Source organism: Natrix helvetica (genome assembly GCF_964273705.1).
Source record: "Natrix helvetica genome assembly, chromosome: 6".
NCBI lineage: Eukaryota > Metazoa > Chordata > Lepidosauria > Squamata > Natricidae > Natrix > Natrix helvetica.
In genome coordinates, this window is record NC_138553.1 from 67,797,280 (window position 1) to 67,813,573 (window position 16,294).

Consider the following 16,294-nt stretch of genomic DNA (forward strand, 5'->3'; position numbering starts at 1 on the left):
TGATTTTGGTATCTTGTTATTTAAGAAGTTATCAGCTGAAGTTGACCGACACAATTCACCAATTTTGTGTTGAATGGGCCTTAGGGAAAGCAATGATGGATTGATCGGTTGGTGCTGATCCACATTTGCAAAGTGTGTACTACTATAGGTTATTCAGATTAATGTTGTGCACCACCTTGGATTTAAAGACTAAACGGTGCTTTGGAGTGTTTCAGAGCAGCTCCTTAAACTAAATGTATTTGGAATGTACAGCAGCTGTGAAAGGCAGCTGTGTGATCCCAAGGAAAGGCAGAGATGCTTTAAGGAGTAACAAGGAACTATGGCTGTGCTCCAAAGAACCTTTTGCATTTAAATTTAAAGTTCTCCCTAGTCCTCACACAGGTGTTTGTTAATGAATTGTTTCTCGTAGCTGAGCAAACCCAAATACACTTTCCTGTACTCATATCTTGGAATAGGACTGGGGAAACCTGGTTCTGAGTCTACCTCAGCCAAGGAAGTTCATTCTCTCCTGTGACCAATATATTTTTCAGATGTCATGGGGGTGGGGGGCGAACAGGAAAGACTTCTGGAACTTGAGGATCTTCCCTCAAGTTCCAGAAGAAAATCTGGGGATATAAATCTACAAACCCAAGAAATCCTTGCCTGAAGGACATGTCTGACAAATTGTCCTCTTGCCTGCAAGCATCCACAACAAAATAATTGTTTGATACCACAGGAGTTGTGCTCTTTCCTCAAACCCTGCATATATTTATTCAGCTTTCCACAACCATGTTGGGATGTGACAGAAAGGGGGGGAAGGAGAATTGCAATGTCACCCCTGGTGATCTCATGCTACTCTTTTATGTGTGTTGAGCAATGAAAGGGTACTATTGATTTAAATCTACCTGAAAGGGTCCTTATAAATCTTTGCCAATCTGGTCTCCCTTAAGTGCTTTGAGACTAACTCCCTAAATTGCCAATCTCCTGGAAGATCCAAGTTGGGAAAGCTGCCACTGCACAAGATTGCACTGTTAATAAGCTACATTACCAAATGTTCTTTTTAAAGCAGAACCTGTAGGGAAATCCCCTGATTTGACTTGCATCCTGGTGCAGTTAATTTTGCAACTTGTGTCTGGTGAACTTCTATGTGTGAAGAATGGATATTTTGCTGCAGTCTGATTCTTGAGAGATGGGGGTGGGTATGTGCAATGCACTGAAAATGATAAATGTTCACAATGTGGATTTCTTTTCCTTTATTTCCCATGATTAGAATACATTTTCAAAGGAGGAAATAGCAATATTTTACATGGGATTTCCCTGCCGAAGGAAAGTTGATTAAAAAGCAGTTAATGAATCATGAGGGAGCTCTTTCCCAATCAGATGTGACTTCAGTTCTTCACCTTTGGTACAGTTCAGCTTAATGACCTGTCTGTTGTAACCTGCACAATTTGAGCAACTAGAAGAAAACAGCTTTAAAGTAAAAGTAAAGCCAGACTCAAAGATTTGCCTATAAACTGGACTGCTGCTGATTCATGTCACATCATCATTTTTGCTGATTTGTTTTGAAAGAGGATTCAGATTAAGGCCCCTTGCTGATCAGAACAAAAGAAAGAACTCAGTTAGCATTGACTCATCAGAACTGAACAAATCAGCCAATTGTTTTCCATAAATAGCTGGGCAGGGCAAAAAGGAAGCACTTGCAAATGTGTTTTCCTCCATTATGCTTAATGGACGCTCTTATAATCTCTGATGTAATACTACTCCATAATACCTCAGCAAAGTCCCCATGTTTCATTGTCACTTCTTCAAAAAATGCTGTGGTCTGTAGAGTTCAATTCAAAATTTAAAAAAAAATCATATGAAAAAGATCACATTAGAATGGCAACTAAGCCATGGCGCACATTGGTTTATAGTGGATTGAAAGAAGATTTTTTTTTAAACAAGTGCAATTTAATGGGAATTTTGAAATCCTGCCAGGGTCTGAAATGATTTCTAAAAAGAAGAAAAATAAAGTAGTAGCAATCATAAATGAATGGTCCATTTATTTGAGTACAGCAGACTCTTTCTTGATCCAATTGCAGGCCTCAGTTTAAAAATACAAAGAATGCCATTTACTTCAATCCAGTGACGTGCGGTGAGGTTTATGGCTGGTGAGGCTGGTGACGTCATCAGGAAGACGGGGAATGGGACCACGCGTGCTGGAGGCTGAGGCTGACTCAGCCTCCAGCACACGTGATCCCATTCCCCGCCTTCCTGAGCGCGCTCTGCTGGTTCGAGCTCCGCGGTCCCCAACAGCAGCTGCTTTTCAGTGCTTTTCTGTGCCTCTGGCGTTTAGGACATCCGGCTATCTACCTAAACGCCAGATGCACAGAAAAGCACTGAAAAGCACTTCGCCTCCAAGCCACTTCGTCTTGATGATGTCGCCGCAGCTTCTGGGCGTGGCCAGACGGAGTTAGCCAGAGCGGCGCCAAGGCGGTCCAGGCGGATGAAAGAGCTGGCACCACCCTGCGCGCACACCTCCTCCTCCTCCCTCCTCCTCCTCCCTCCTCCTCCTCTTCACTCCCCAATGGCTCTTCTCCTTACCGGAGCTTAACGGGAGCCGTGTAAAAGGGATGGGAGGAAATATATATTATTATTATATTATATTATTTCATGATGAGAGGTGAGGCTCTGCCTCCCCTGCCTCCCCTGACCGCACATCCCTGCTTCAATCAAACAAGTTCACACATTGCATTTTTCTATTAAGTGATTGATGTCTAGATCAGTAGTGGGTTGCAATTAATTTTACTACTGGTTCGCTTGTCTGCATGCTCATGCACTCGTGCAATGCTTCTGTGCGTGTGCAGAAGTGCCTGGATAGGTAGGCAGAACCTCCTGCCGCCAGTTCGCCCAATCCAGGGTGAACTGGCAGCAACCCACCTCTGATCTAGATATATACTTCTGCAGATAAGTTTGAGATGTAGCTTGTCTCCATGATGGTGCAAGTATAAGCATATTTCTAGTGTACAAGTTGCATTGTTTTTCTCTGCCTTGTGTGCCCTTATAGACCTTCACAAATACCCACCCTAAAGGCAGCCAGTTCCCCATCAAGAATACACATCTCCATATTCATCTTTTCTCATCCAAATAATAAACATTTATAATTTAATGGAGAGTTATTCTGGTAATATGCAAAGATATTACAAGGAAGCGGTTGTTGTACCCATTTCTTGGTTTGATGTGGGTCCAAAGCTTTAATGAATTTGGCCAGTCAAGGCAAAGGGGATGACTACTCCCCCAGTAATGATTATACCATTAGTGTATGAACTGAGAAAACACAGGTAAAGTTGGGGCAATTTGTCCTGTGGCCCCAGCTTCTGCTAGTTTGGATTACACAACCATGACTGTCATACAAATTACTCAGCAGAGTCACAAGAGTATTGTGTAAGCCAGGCAAAGAATTTCTGAAAATATATACATTGGAAAAATGAACACATTTCAGATCCCTTTTTTGCAGTTCTGAGATGGTCAAATTCTTTTCAGATAAAATACGAGATGAACCTCATTTTGGAAGATAATAGGAAAACAACCTTTAAGACATGGAGTACCGCGTTAAGCTGTTTAGTGTAGGCCTGGAGATCTTCCCAGATCAGACAAGGGACAGCAAGTGAGCAAAATCCAACAGCAAGTTTTTGTTTTATAGAAAGGAGAAGCAAAATAGGAAAGATCCCTGTGTAAAAGAGAAGACCTTTTAATATCTATTCTCCACATCAAGGGCTGAAAATGTCAGTCCTTGCCTTCTGGAGATGTCGTTGTGTCCCTGCTGGAAATTCGAAATCACAACTAGGTGAGATGGGAGTAAAAAAAACCTTGGGTAAGAGCAGTGGTGGGATGCGGTTTGGTGAATGTGCTTCGCATGCCCATGCAGCATTAAAAAAAAATGAACTTTTTAAGCTTCAAAACTTACCTTCTATGTCAGTGCCTGTGAATAAAACAGCTGTTGCATGGCAATCCACTGTGCCGCGTGAATCAGCTGAGCTAAAATACAGGGAAATATAGGACAGGAAAGCGCAGGGGTGGGTGGGCGGGGCCAAATACCGGAACTACTGCTTCGCCCGAACCGATCCGAACCAGCTGAATCCCACCCCTGGATAAGAGTTGATTAAAATGTGTAAGAAAATTATCTTGGGGGCCTTTATCCACTTCTCTTTTGAAAACGGGTTACAAGATAACCAGGAAAAACCTAGTTATGTGTACATTCTGACTTCTCTAGAATTACAGGGAGGGAGGGAGGGAGAGAGAAGTGCCTATTTGACTGGTACAGTCATACAGAAATAAGAAAGGAAAGAAAACTCCCTCCAGGCATTAATACATCTTCTGTTTAGTGGGCTAGAGCTGATGATGAATCTGTCTAACATGAAAGAGAAACTGTTTTGCTTTCTTTATCCTGTATATTGTTTCAAGTCCTACAAAAGATTAGTATTTTGTGCTGTCCTTACATGCCATATGCTCTTTGAATCATTATGTCAATTTGGATCAGCGCAAGATGTCCTCATATGTTCTTTGTTCTTTTCTTAGAACAAAGTTGAGGAAATAGGATTGAAATCTATTCTGGACTTGTGAATTTTATTTCCTCCTTTTGGGTTTTACACATTCCTTATTTTCTCATCAAGTTCTTTCTCATTCCAGACTGAAGTTTTAAGAGTTTATTCCATTTGTCTAGTCTCCCCACTTGTGAAATATTAGAGAGATTTTATTTTTTAAAAATGTGTATGCAATGAGATATCTACTTCAACCATCAACAGCAGTGGTGGGATTCAATTTTTTTTTACTACCGGTTCTGTGGGCGTGCTTGGTGGGCGTGGCAGGAGAAGATACTGCAAAATCTCCATTCCCTTCCCACTCCAGGGGAAGATTACTGCAAAATCCCAATTTCTTCTCAATCAGCTGGGCCTTGGGAGGCAGAGAATAGATGAGATGGGGCCAATCAAAGGTGGTATTTACTGGTTCTCCAAACTACTCAAAATTTCCACTACCGGTTCTCCAGAATTGGTCAAAACTTGCTAAATACCACTTCTGATCAGCATCCATAATGACTTATACCGATATCAGATTTATTGTTATGGTTCGCTGAACAGTCAAGCTAAGTGCTTAGACTGGATTTGGCATTTTAATAAATAATATTATTAGGTTTTTATCCTGGCTTTTGAAAAATAACATGTTGGAAGAAGACTTCCCAATCACTTAAAACACTGATCTTGGGTGTCTGACAAACATAAAACAGTAAGAAAAAAATGAGTCTTTTTCTAAAGGCAAACTAATTTTTCCTAGAAAATTGTATGCTACAATGTTATTGCAGATTTTATATTTATTTCTAATTATTTAATCTCACCTATTGCATTTTATCTCATTTTTTGTTCTGTACAACCTTTCAACTGTCACAGTAGATTGGGATAATTATTTTTCTTACCTGTTTCCTGAATTATTTTTAGGAAGTTCTCAATTTTCCTTTTAACTTTTGTACTATGTGTTTTTTAATGCTGTACGCCGCCCTGAGTCCTTGGGAGAAGGGCGGCATATAAATCTAATAAAAAAAAATTCTTTCTGTATGTTTAGAAATGGCTAAATCATTTTAATGAACAAAAGAAAGGGAAAGGATGAAACCTAGCTGCTAAAATTATGATTTATGTAACAACAACTATGAAGAAATTGATAACTAAGAACACCATATATATAAAAAGATAAAGGTTCCCCTTGCACATATGTGCTAGTCGTTCCCGACTCTAGGGGGCAGTGCTCATCTCCGTTTCAAAGCTGAAGAGCCAGCGCTGTCCAAAGATGCATGGAGGGCTGTTACCTTCCCACCAAAGGTGATCCCTATTTTTCTACTTCCATTTTTTACATGCTTTCGAACCGCTAGGTTGGTAGAAGCTGGGACAAGTAATGGGAGCTCACTCCATTATGTGGCGCTAAGGATTCGAATTGCCAAACTGCTAACCTTTCTGATCGACAAGCTCAGCATCTTAGCCACTGAGTCACCATGTCCCTCACCATATACATAGATCTGCATAAAATATTCCATATGTGGATGGTTTACACCAGGGGTGTCAAACTCGCAGTCTGTGGGCCCAATGCGTCACGCACTGGCTACGCCCAACCCCATTTTAGAAAAGTGAGAAAAAAGTTATGATACGTCTCATAACTATATGATGCCACAAGTTTGACATCCCTGATTTACACAGTTAAAACATTCATTAGAAATAAATAGATACAGTAATGGAGAAGATTACTACTGTTAATCCAACTGCATGCGTATACAATCTACGATCAGGTGGAATTTATGGGCATCTTCTATATTGTTTGTCTTTTTAAAGAAAAATTGATTTTAGGTGGCACTGTTACATCTCTAGAGGAAAAGCTGCAAAAGCACCTGATTGTGCTATCGGGGAAAAGAAATGTTGCAGTTGAGATAACAATAAAATGTGACTCCCTCTCTGGATCCTAGGTCATAGGTTTATAAAAACACTTGGATTTGACTTATTCTTGGTAATTCCAACTTGCTCAGGCCTAAGGCTGATATATATGAGTCTTTGTGTGCAAATGAATGCTCAAAAATGCAGCACTGTTGATAGCACGTTCACATCTACAATGCCACATTGAGCACAATATTGCAAAACAAAGATTGACGTATACAGATTGTGAAAGGATCCTAACTGACTACTGATTCTATTTGTTTTTCTGAGTTGTACCTTGTAGCACATTCCTTTGCTTACTGGTTAAAAGGCGTGATGTACTGTCTTTAGGGGGAGCTTATTCCCTAAGTAAATTATGGCATGCCACCTTTCCATTCTCTTGGATAAAGGCAAAATGTCTTGATCAGGAAGCTCTTGCATGGCTAATCTATTCTGGGGGTCATACAATGTAGTCCTTTGATGAAACAATGTGCTGGAGATAGTACACCTCCAAATATGCTCCTGAGAACCATTGCTCTCTATTATGTCATCTTTATAATATTGCATCTTCAAAGGGATTTGGTTGCTGTCAGTGAGCAAGGCACTGAGCAAAAGTTGACTTCCTTGGCTACTCAGTGCACTAAACTAATTGTCAAAGGGGAGGTCTAGCATGCTTGTCAAATTAGCTCATGGAGACAAACTGCCTTGAGTTGGCATGTTTGAACTGCATGTCTTTCTAGAAATTGCATTGTTACCTCTTAACCTGTATTACCGTACCACAGATCTTTTCTTTGAAAAGGAAGCTGTTTTTCACATACTGTATTTTCAAGGCTTTACAGACACATTACTGTAAACATTATTCTTCACAACTTCCTTATGTATTTTAGTTATCTTTCATGAAGAAAGCTATATTTCATCTTGTTTTCTTTTTAAGCTTCTTCCTGGTCTGCATGCTGGGGTTTTTTTTTTTTTGCATTGCAATTTCCCCAATACTGTTTATATTTGCTTCTGTGTGGCTTGGCTTCATAATAAATTGAATTATGTGGCTATTCCAAGTACTAACTATATCTGTTTTTCATTCTGCAAAGGCAGCTGTGTAATCTATCTGGCCTAGCAATTTGTGAAAGAAATTTAGGATTAGACTGTGGCAGAGTTCCCACATCTCATGTTATAACCACGGTGGGAGTAAACTACAATGGGTGGATTTACATTTCATGTTATCCATAAATCACATCTGGGATTAAATCATGCTATGCTTAATCTTATACCTGATAACAATCTGTAAAGCTCAGGAAAGCTCAGGTCAATTTAACTTTCTCTGTGCAGAGATGGACAGATTGACATTAAAAATAAAGGACAAAGAAGACACAGAATATTACTTACCATGGAACTGATTTTACAATTGGTTAGAGATAAGAGGTAGAAATTAGATGAAGAAAGATTATTGCTATGTATGAATTAAATATAAATATGGTTTATAATTATAAATATGCTAATATAATTAACAGAATGATAAATAAGCTAATATAAAGAGAAATCTAGTTTAAAATATTCTATTGCATTATTATTATTGTTGTTGTTGTTGTTGTTGTTGTTATTATTATTATTATTATTATTATTATTATTATTATTATTATTATTATTATTATTATTATTATTATTATTATTATTATTATTATATTGTATCACAGCGGCCAGTTGTTTCGCCAGATTTGGCATTGATTACTAGTCGGGCCCCACCCAGGGGCCTAGGACGTCATAACGTATTTTTGTAATATACGTGCAGATCCAAGCAGTGCAGCTTTTTGCATTTGACTGATGGTGATTTTGTCAAGTTTTAACTGTTTTAAATATAATTCCAGTGCTTTTGGAATAGCTCCCAGTGTGCCGATTACCACTGGAATTACCACTGCAGGTTTGTGCCATAATCGTTGAATTTCAATTTTTAGGTCCTGGTATTTCGCGATTTTTTCATGTTCCTTCTCGTCGACCCTGCTATCACTTGGTATTGCGCTGTCTATGATTGTAACTTTATTTTTCTCAACCAGTGTGATGTCTGGTGTGTTATGCGCCTGTATTTTGTCCGTTTGTATACGAAAATCCCATAGGATCTTGACCATCTGATTTTCGGTGACTTTTTCAGGCTTATGTTCCCACCAGTTTTTTGTTGTTTTAATATTATAATTTTTGCACAAATTCCAGTGGATCATTTGTGCTACTGAATTGTGCCGCAATTTATAATCAGTCTGCGTGATTTTTTTACAGCAGCTGAGTATGTGGTCAACAGTTTCATCAACTTCTTTGCAGAGTCTGCATTTGGCATTATCAGAGGATTTTTCGATTTTGGCCTTAATGGCATTTGTTCGGATAGCTTGTTCTTGCGCAGCCAGGATTAGTGACTCTGTTTCTTTCTTCAATGTACCTGTTGTTAACCATAACCAAGTTTTTTCACTGTCCACTTTATCTTTCATTTTTTCCAGAAATTGACCATGCAATGCTTTGTTCTGCCAACGCTCCATTCTTGATTTTATCACATCTTTTCTGTATTCTTGTTTCGTCTGTTGGGCCTTCAGTAGATTTTTGTTCTTTACTTCGAGTAATAGATGTTCTTGACTTTCTTTTAAATAATCAGCCAGTGCATGTTTTTCTTCTTCAACTATTTGCTTCACTTGTAATAATCCTCTGCCATCTGATTTTCGGGGCAGGTATAATCTATCAGTGTCACCGCGTGGATGTAAACTGTAGTGCATTGTCATTAGTTTCCTGGTTTTTCGGTCCAAAATGTCCAAATCAGCTTGTGTCCAGTTAACTATACCAGCTGTGTATCTTATAACTGGTATTGGTAGCTCAACAGCTCAAGTCCTAACCAAGGACCTCGGAACTGTTAAGGTAACGTTGGAGGATATAAGTTGTTCCAAGTAGGGTGGTTTTTTGTAGAGTCAGAATGTTCAAGTCAGGTAAATTTACAATTTTCAAATAGCGAGGTAGCCCTTTAGGTATTGCTCCAAGGGCTCCAATTACAATTGGGACAACCCATGATTTCTTTTTCCACAGTCGCTCACGCATGTGTGTATACTTATATATAAAAGACACATAAATTTATAATTTAAATGCTATTCAGTAGACATACAAATTGTTATATTATTTTATTATACGTTAATGATTAAGCAATCTTGCTTATTGTGGACAAGGTTAAAGATCTTAAATTTTCATATATACTCAGAAAAGCTCAATTCCTTAATTGCAGATGTGAATTATTTATTGTGTATGTATATTTGCATGCAAATGCATCTGTATTTGCAAGCTGTAACACTGACAAGGAGTCCCTATGCCTGGATAGCATGACAACTAAACCTGTAGCTTAGCCTTAGTGATTCATAAGAACCTCATAATAATAACCTTGTTATTGCATATAGTGCTGCACCTGTCTGGCTGTTAAAGTGAGCAATCTGGCTGTTAACTGAGATTATATAACATTAATCCTTAAAGAACAGCATTGATTGCTTACACCTAAAGTGGTGTCATTAGTCAATTAGACTTAATTGCTTAGAGTCTCGGTCAGGGGTATCAAACTCAAGGCCCAGGTGCTGGATCTGGCCTGTGGGTTGCTTAGACCTGCCCCACGGGGCTGCCCTGGAAACAGTAAAGGACTGGCCCGCAGTGCCTCTGCCAGTAAAAATGGAGCTCGGGAGGGCTGTGTGCGGTCTCCTGAGCTCCGTTCTCACTGGCAGAGGGTTGCAGGAGGCTGCCACAGTCAAAATGGAGCTTGGAGCCCGTTTTCACTGGCAGAGTGATCGAGCCGCCACAGACGCCCCCGACAGGAGTGATGTCAAGCTGGCCATGCCCACCAGCCACACCCACCCTGGCCCCCCAAGGTCACACACAACCCTGATGCAGCCGTTAATGAAATTGAGTTTGACAGTCCTGGTCTAAGTATTGCAAAAGAATGTATATTGTAATGCTACTTACCTTGTGTGTTAAGGCCAGCTGCTTATGCTCTGCCAATGGGACTATGTCTCAGTGTGCTGCCCAGGTATGGCAAATTCTTAGTTTAGTGCCACAATTAGTGCCCTCTTTCCATGCCCTCTTTCAAGAGATGCTTTGATGGCCTATGTACTAATTTATTTCACAGAACAATTAAATATCCTTTTCTCTAGGTATTTCTGGGCTAATGTTATGCTAGGACCAGCCAGTTACTTTGCTTTTCTCTTTTTACAATTTGTTATCATATGTCTCTTATTTTTAAAGATTGTTGGCTTTATCTGAAAATTTATTATTCCTTTCAAACCATGCTGGGGTTCCTTGAGAAAGAAGTATAATATGTATAATATGAAATAACAACAAAGGCACTCTTATGTAAGAATGAGATGGACAGTATCTAAACCCAATAAATAATAATGCATTTTTGTTTGATATTGTTTCTCCCAGTCCAAATAATCCAAATAATAATACCAAATATTTTAAATGGCGAAAGCATCAAAAAAGAATAGAGCAATTGTGAAACAAACAGTAAAAAAGCAGAAAATGTAAACTCTAACAAGCTAAAAACATAAACACTAAATAGAAGGAAAATGTAAACAGACTTAAATGCTGCTTTGGGCCACCCAAATGCCTTAATTTGAATTGGTAAAGGACATAATAGTCACTGCCAAACAAACTCTATGTGGAAAAACATTCTAGAGTCTACATTCTTGAAAAGAACTATCACAACTTCCATTCTTCCCTGAGAAGTGGCAAGAATCTGTACAATGTGTAGTAAAGTAACAAGATTGTGGTTTTTCACCATTCTATTCTAAGTATCTACAGTGAAGGAGATGAACTTGTCCCTTACCATTAAAGTGCTGCTCCTTTCAATTTCTATCCATTATTTTCAGTATGACAAGTATTTTTGCTAGATGGATCATCTCATACCAGAAGTAGTGATTCTGTTATAAGTGTGTGGTAAGTGAAGTTGTATGAACCTCACAACCTCTGCCTGACACATGATTTAAATCCAGTAATCAAACAACTTGTCTTCTTAGATATTTAGGATTTGAATTAAGATTTAATTAATGGAATATCTAACTCCACAACTAACTCAAATAATGCTCATATTGTGGTGTTATTTAAACTTTGTTAGGTCTGGTTGCAAATCTCTATGTGAAAACATAATCCATACATCTGTTATAGTTGTATACAAAAATGGTTCATTCATCTGTCAAATCTGTATTCAGTCCATCTTGTTTTGGCTAATGGACTGCATAAATGATAAATTGAGAGATAACCATCTGCTCTATCCTGCATTACAATATTACATATTTTCATTAGTTAAAGACATCAATTAGAAAAGGAGCTATATTTGGTGAACCAATAAATTATCTCATTCTGTTGCCCTTCTTCCTCAATTGGATATCATCCAAGGAAGATTAACTTCAATATTTATCATTCAGCAATGCTGAAGGAAATTTATGGGAACTGAAAATGGAAAGGGACTATATTAGGATTAAGTTGTATGAAAAAATATGAAAGACCAAACATTACATGATAGTAGAAACTAAGGGCGGGTTTTCCCAAAAGATATGGTCTCTCCTTTGTTGAGCTTCACTTTTTCCTTCGCCCTCTGATTCATGAACTTCTAACAATACAGTCATATGCTGGATAATATCTTGTTGAAGCCTGTTGCTAAGATTAGGTCTCAGTTACTCACCTATAGTTTAATACAGGTGATAATAATCCAATATTTAAAGTTGCAATACTGTTACTGAGATTGTTAATTGAGATGGAATGTGGAGACTATTATTTCCAAACAAATTGTTGGCTTGCGGAAAAAAAAAAAGCCAACTTTGGAATCTTTTGTCAATTCCATTGGAAATACTTTTGTTTGCCAGAATTTTCAAAGTCATAGTGCAGTTTGTTCTTGGATTAATTATTATTTTCTGATTTTTTTTCTCCCTCTGGTTATTTTGCTTGAATTTCAAATATTTCTCTGATGTTTTTAGTTGAGAGTGCATTTGCATAATATGCTAAACCACTGTTGCGGCTTAAAGAATACACGTGGCACTATTTCCCTTTCATTTATGTGGCTTATTTACCAGAAGCAACATTTTACCTGATGTGTATGGTATCATCTAATCTACGGTGGCTGACATTTTTGTTTCTAGAAAACAAATGTTGAATTTTCCTTTCTGCAAACCAATGATAACGAGAGTCCAATATTTAAAAACCAGATGACATGAAAACCATATAAATCCCCAGGGCATGCAAGGTTAGAGATAGAGGTGATATTCAGCAGGTTCTGGCCAGAGGCAGGTTGCTCCTGGTTTGGCCTGGATCGGGTGAACCAGTAGTGGCGGCGGGGGGAAGCTCCGCCCCACCTGGACATTTCTGCACACAAGCCAACTGGTAGTAAAAAAAACCAGTTTCTGATTCTGACCAGTTCTGGAGAACCGGTAGCATAAATTTTGAGTAGTTCAGAGAACCGGTAAATATCACCTCTGACTAGCCCCACCCCCATGTATTCTCTGTCTCTTGAGTCCCAGCTGATCGGGAGGAAATGGGGATTTTGTGGTAACCTTCCCCTGGAGTGGGGTGGGAATGGAGATTTTACAGTATCTTTCCCCTGCCACGCCCACCATGCCACACCCAACAAGCCATGCCACACCCATCAAGCCATGCCCACAGAACCGGTAGTAAAAATTTTTGAATCCCACCACTGGTTAGAGGCTAGTTTAATGAACAGTTTCTTTCTTAGACAAGCAGGCAAGCTGCTGTTTTGACATTCAGGTCACTGAGCTTTAGCCTAAAAAATTAATTTATTTTGAGAGAAGGCAAGAGTAAATTTAATCTGAAGCAGATGTTCTGAATAGAAAAAAGGGAAATCTTGGACAAGTCTACAAAATATGTAAAAAGTCCGGATGGCAGTCATGATGGTGCAATCAAAACTCCACCTGTTTTTTTTTTTTTTTACAAATATTTTTCACCAGATCCTACTGGCAGCCTGGGGACTATATTGGAATAACTGGGTAGAGTTATTTCATAAAATATAGCCATAGCATGCCTTTCAAATATACTCATAACTTCAATTAGATTGGTACGTGCTCTTTCTGTTGCATAAAAAGCAAATGTGATCCTAAAATAAAATGTTAAAATCCTGGTTGGAGTATGATAGGGTTGGGCCAATTGAAAGCTCACAACCTAAGTAAAGGCAAAGGTTCCCCTTGCACATACGTGCTAGTCATTCCTGACTCTAGAGCGCGGTGCTCATCTCCGTTTCAAAGCCAAAGAGCCAATGCTGTCCAAAGACGTCTCCCTGATCATGTAGCTGACATGACAAAATGCTGAAGATGCACGGAACGCTGTTACCTTCCCACCAAAGGTGGTTCCTATTTTTTCTACTTGCATTTTTTTTACATGCTTTCAAACTGCTAGGTGGCAGAAGCTGGGACAAGTAACGAGAGCTCACTTCATTACATGATGCTAGCGTTTTGAACCGTCGAACTGCTGACCTTTCTGATTGACAAGCTTAGCATCTTAGCCACTGAACCACCGCGTCCCCAACATTTGCATACCTTATGACAGATATGACAGATTTTAAGCCCTTGTTTATTCCTAGAATTGTAGAGTTGAAGAGGACTTTGAGATCATTTACTCCAGGAGCTTCAGGGTAGAATTTGCAATACAGGATCTGCTTTTACAATCCAAATAGGTAATTGTCTAGTCTTGATATCAATACCACTTCAATAAAGAAGGGCTCAGTATTTCCCAGGTATACCCCCTTCTACAGCTTATTAGAAACCTTTCCCAAGATTTAACAGAAATCCTCGTATTTTTCACTATTTCATTTGGGTCCTTCCGTCTGGAGTAACATAGAGCAGATATATTTCATTTCTGTGTGAAAGTTCTTCACATATTTTAAGAAACTGATTGCATCTTTCTTTAATTTTCTTTTATCTAGACAATTTCTTTGGCATTTCTAACCAGGATTGAAATCTTAAGTGCTATTATGTTTTGGATTCCATCCACATAATTCAAGTGACCTCTAAGAACTAACATGTATTTTTATATGAATATATGAATATTATTTGTCTTATTTTATTCCTTAGATATATTATTTAAATTAATATATCTTAATTTTCTCCTCTGTAGGGATTTCATTGCAAACATCAATTTTCTAGTAAGTATTATATTTTCATTGTTATTATATTTATTCGTTCTTAAGATCAGGAAAGCAAAATTTTTGAATGACCAATCAGCCTGAAAGCTCATTAATTTTTTTTTAAAATTTTCTTCCTATTTGGAAATTTTCTTCTTATTCATCCTCAAATGTCTTGGGTCATGTCAAGATACAAGCTTTTCTGTGAATGACTTAAATAGTATGTTTGTTTTTAACAAGAATAATTTTTTAAAAAGAGGCTTCGATTCTCAGAATACAAAATGTATTATCAATCCTTATACTCAAATATTTTGATTGTATCACCCATTGTCCCTCAAAGAAAATATCAGTACCTACACAAGTACTGCAAATGAGTAACCATGGGCATACTCATTTGTCATATATCAATGGTGGTTTTTCTACACAACCTTTTCTGGATGTAAAGTAATGTATAAATACCGTATTTTTCGGACTATATGACGCACCTAGCTTTTGGGGAGGAAAACAGGAAAAAAATGCCTTTGCCTCTGGCTCCCAGCAATTGCCTCCTTGCAGCAATCAGGAAACAGCCTGATTTGGCACTTATTGGCGGTTGTATCTGCCTCCATACTACCGATCAGCTGTTCCAGGCTGCAGGGATCACCACTGCCCATCACTGCCATCACTGCTGCTGCCTCTTACCACCTCCATGTAGCCCATTTTTGACCTCCCTGCTGCCTGGAATGAGCTGAAAATGGGGCACATGGAGGCTGAAAATGGAACATGCAGAGGCTGAAAATGGGGGGTGCAGAGGCGGCAGCAGTGATAGGCAGTGATGCAAGTGATGGGCAGTGGTGATCCCTGCAGCGTGGAACAGCTGATATGCGGTATTCCGGGAGGCAGATCCAACCGCCAATCAGCTGCTCATGCTAAATCAGGTTGCGCTGAGGCTGACCACGTTGTTTGCTGTTTGCTGCAAGGAGTCAAATTGCTGGGAGGCAGAGGCTGAAGGGTGTGGGCCAATGGGTGGATGGGGCTTTGGCAACATTCACTGTATTAGAGGTACAGACATTCCACCAAAAGGGGGGACAAAGTGTATCTTATACACCAAAAGATACGGTAGCTATCAAAATCTTTAAACAGAGTTTTTGAATGGGTGAAATGTAAAGCAATGTAAAATAGTTACTGAACTGTACATCCTGACATTGCATCAGCAGTCAAGCTATGGAATGTTATTGTATGTTCCAAATCCATTTGCCTTTAACTCTTATTATAGACCAAATATTCAATTTGGATGCAATCTATAATGATTTGGCCCACCTTTCTTCTGGAGAGTGTGATGTGATATGCTTTTAATTGTTTGTAAGTGTGTGTCTTCAATGGCTATCATCACTTAAAATAACTTAACATTTATTTATTTATTATGACTTATTTACTTATTTTATCTTACTTTTATTATTTTTATAAATAAGGTGACAAATATACATAATATTCCTTCCTGCTTTTTCCCCCACAATACCACCACAGTGAAGTAGATTGGTTGTGAGAGAGGGACTGGTTCAAAATTACACAGCTGACTTTCATGCCCAAGGCAGAACTAGAACTCACAGTCTCCCAGTTTCTAGCATGGTGCCTTAACCACTAGCCCAAACTAATCTATCTACTGGTCTACCCACAGTAGATTTGGTACTTTGCCTGGTATATTCCAGAAGGTGGATATAATTTTCTTCATCTATTGTGGCCTGTGGTGTACTAGGTATATTATTCAAGTGTC

At 38.7% G+C, this 16,294-nt stretch overlaps 1 protein-coding gene across 1 annotated transcript in view; it reads left to right on the forward strand.

Moving 5' to 3' along the window:
- IL17REL (interleukin 17 receptor E like) overlaps positions 1-16,294 on the forward strand; it is a 63,175-nt gene that overhangs the window by 1,154 nt on the left and 45,727 nt on the right. Inside the window, exon 2 of the mRNA XM_081957219.1 lies at positions 14,535-14,562. Within this exon, the coding sequence (XP_081813345.1) occupies positions 14,535-14,562 (28 nt within the window). The remainder of the gene's footprint in view (positions 1-14,534; positions 14,563-16,294) is intronic.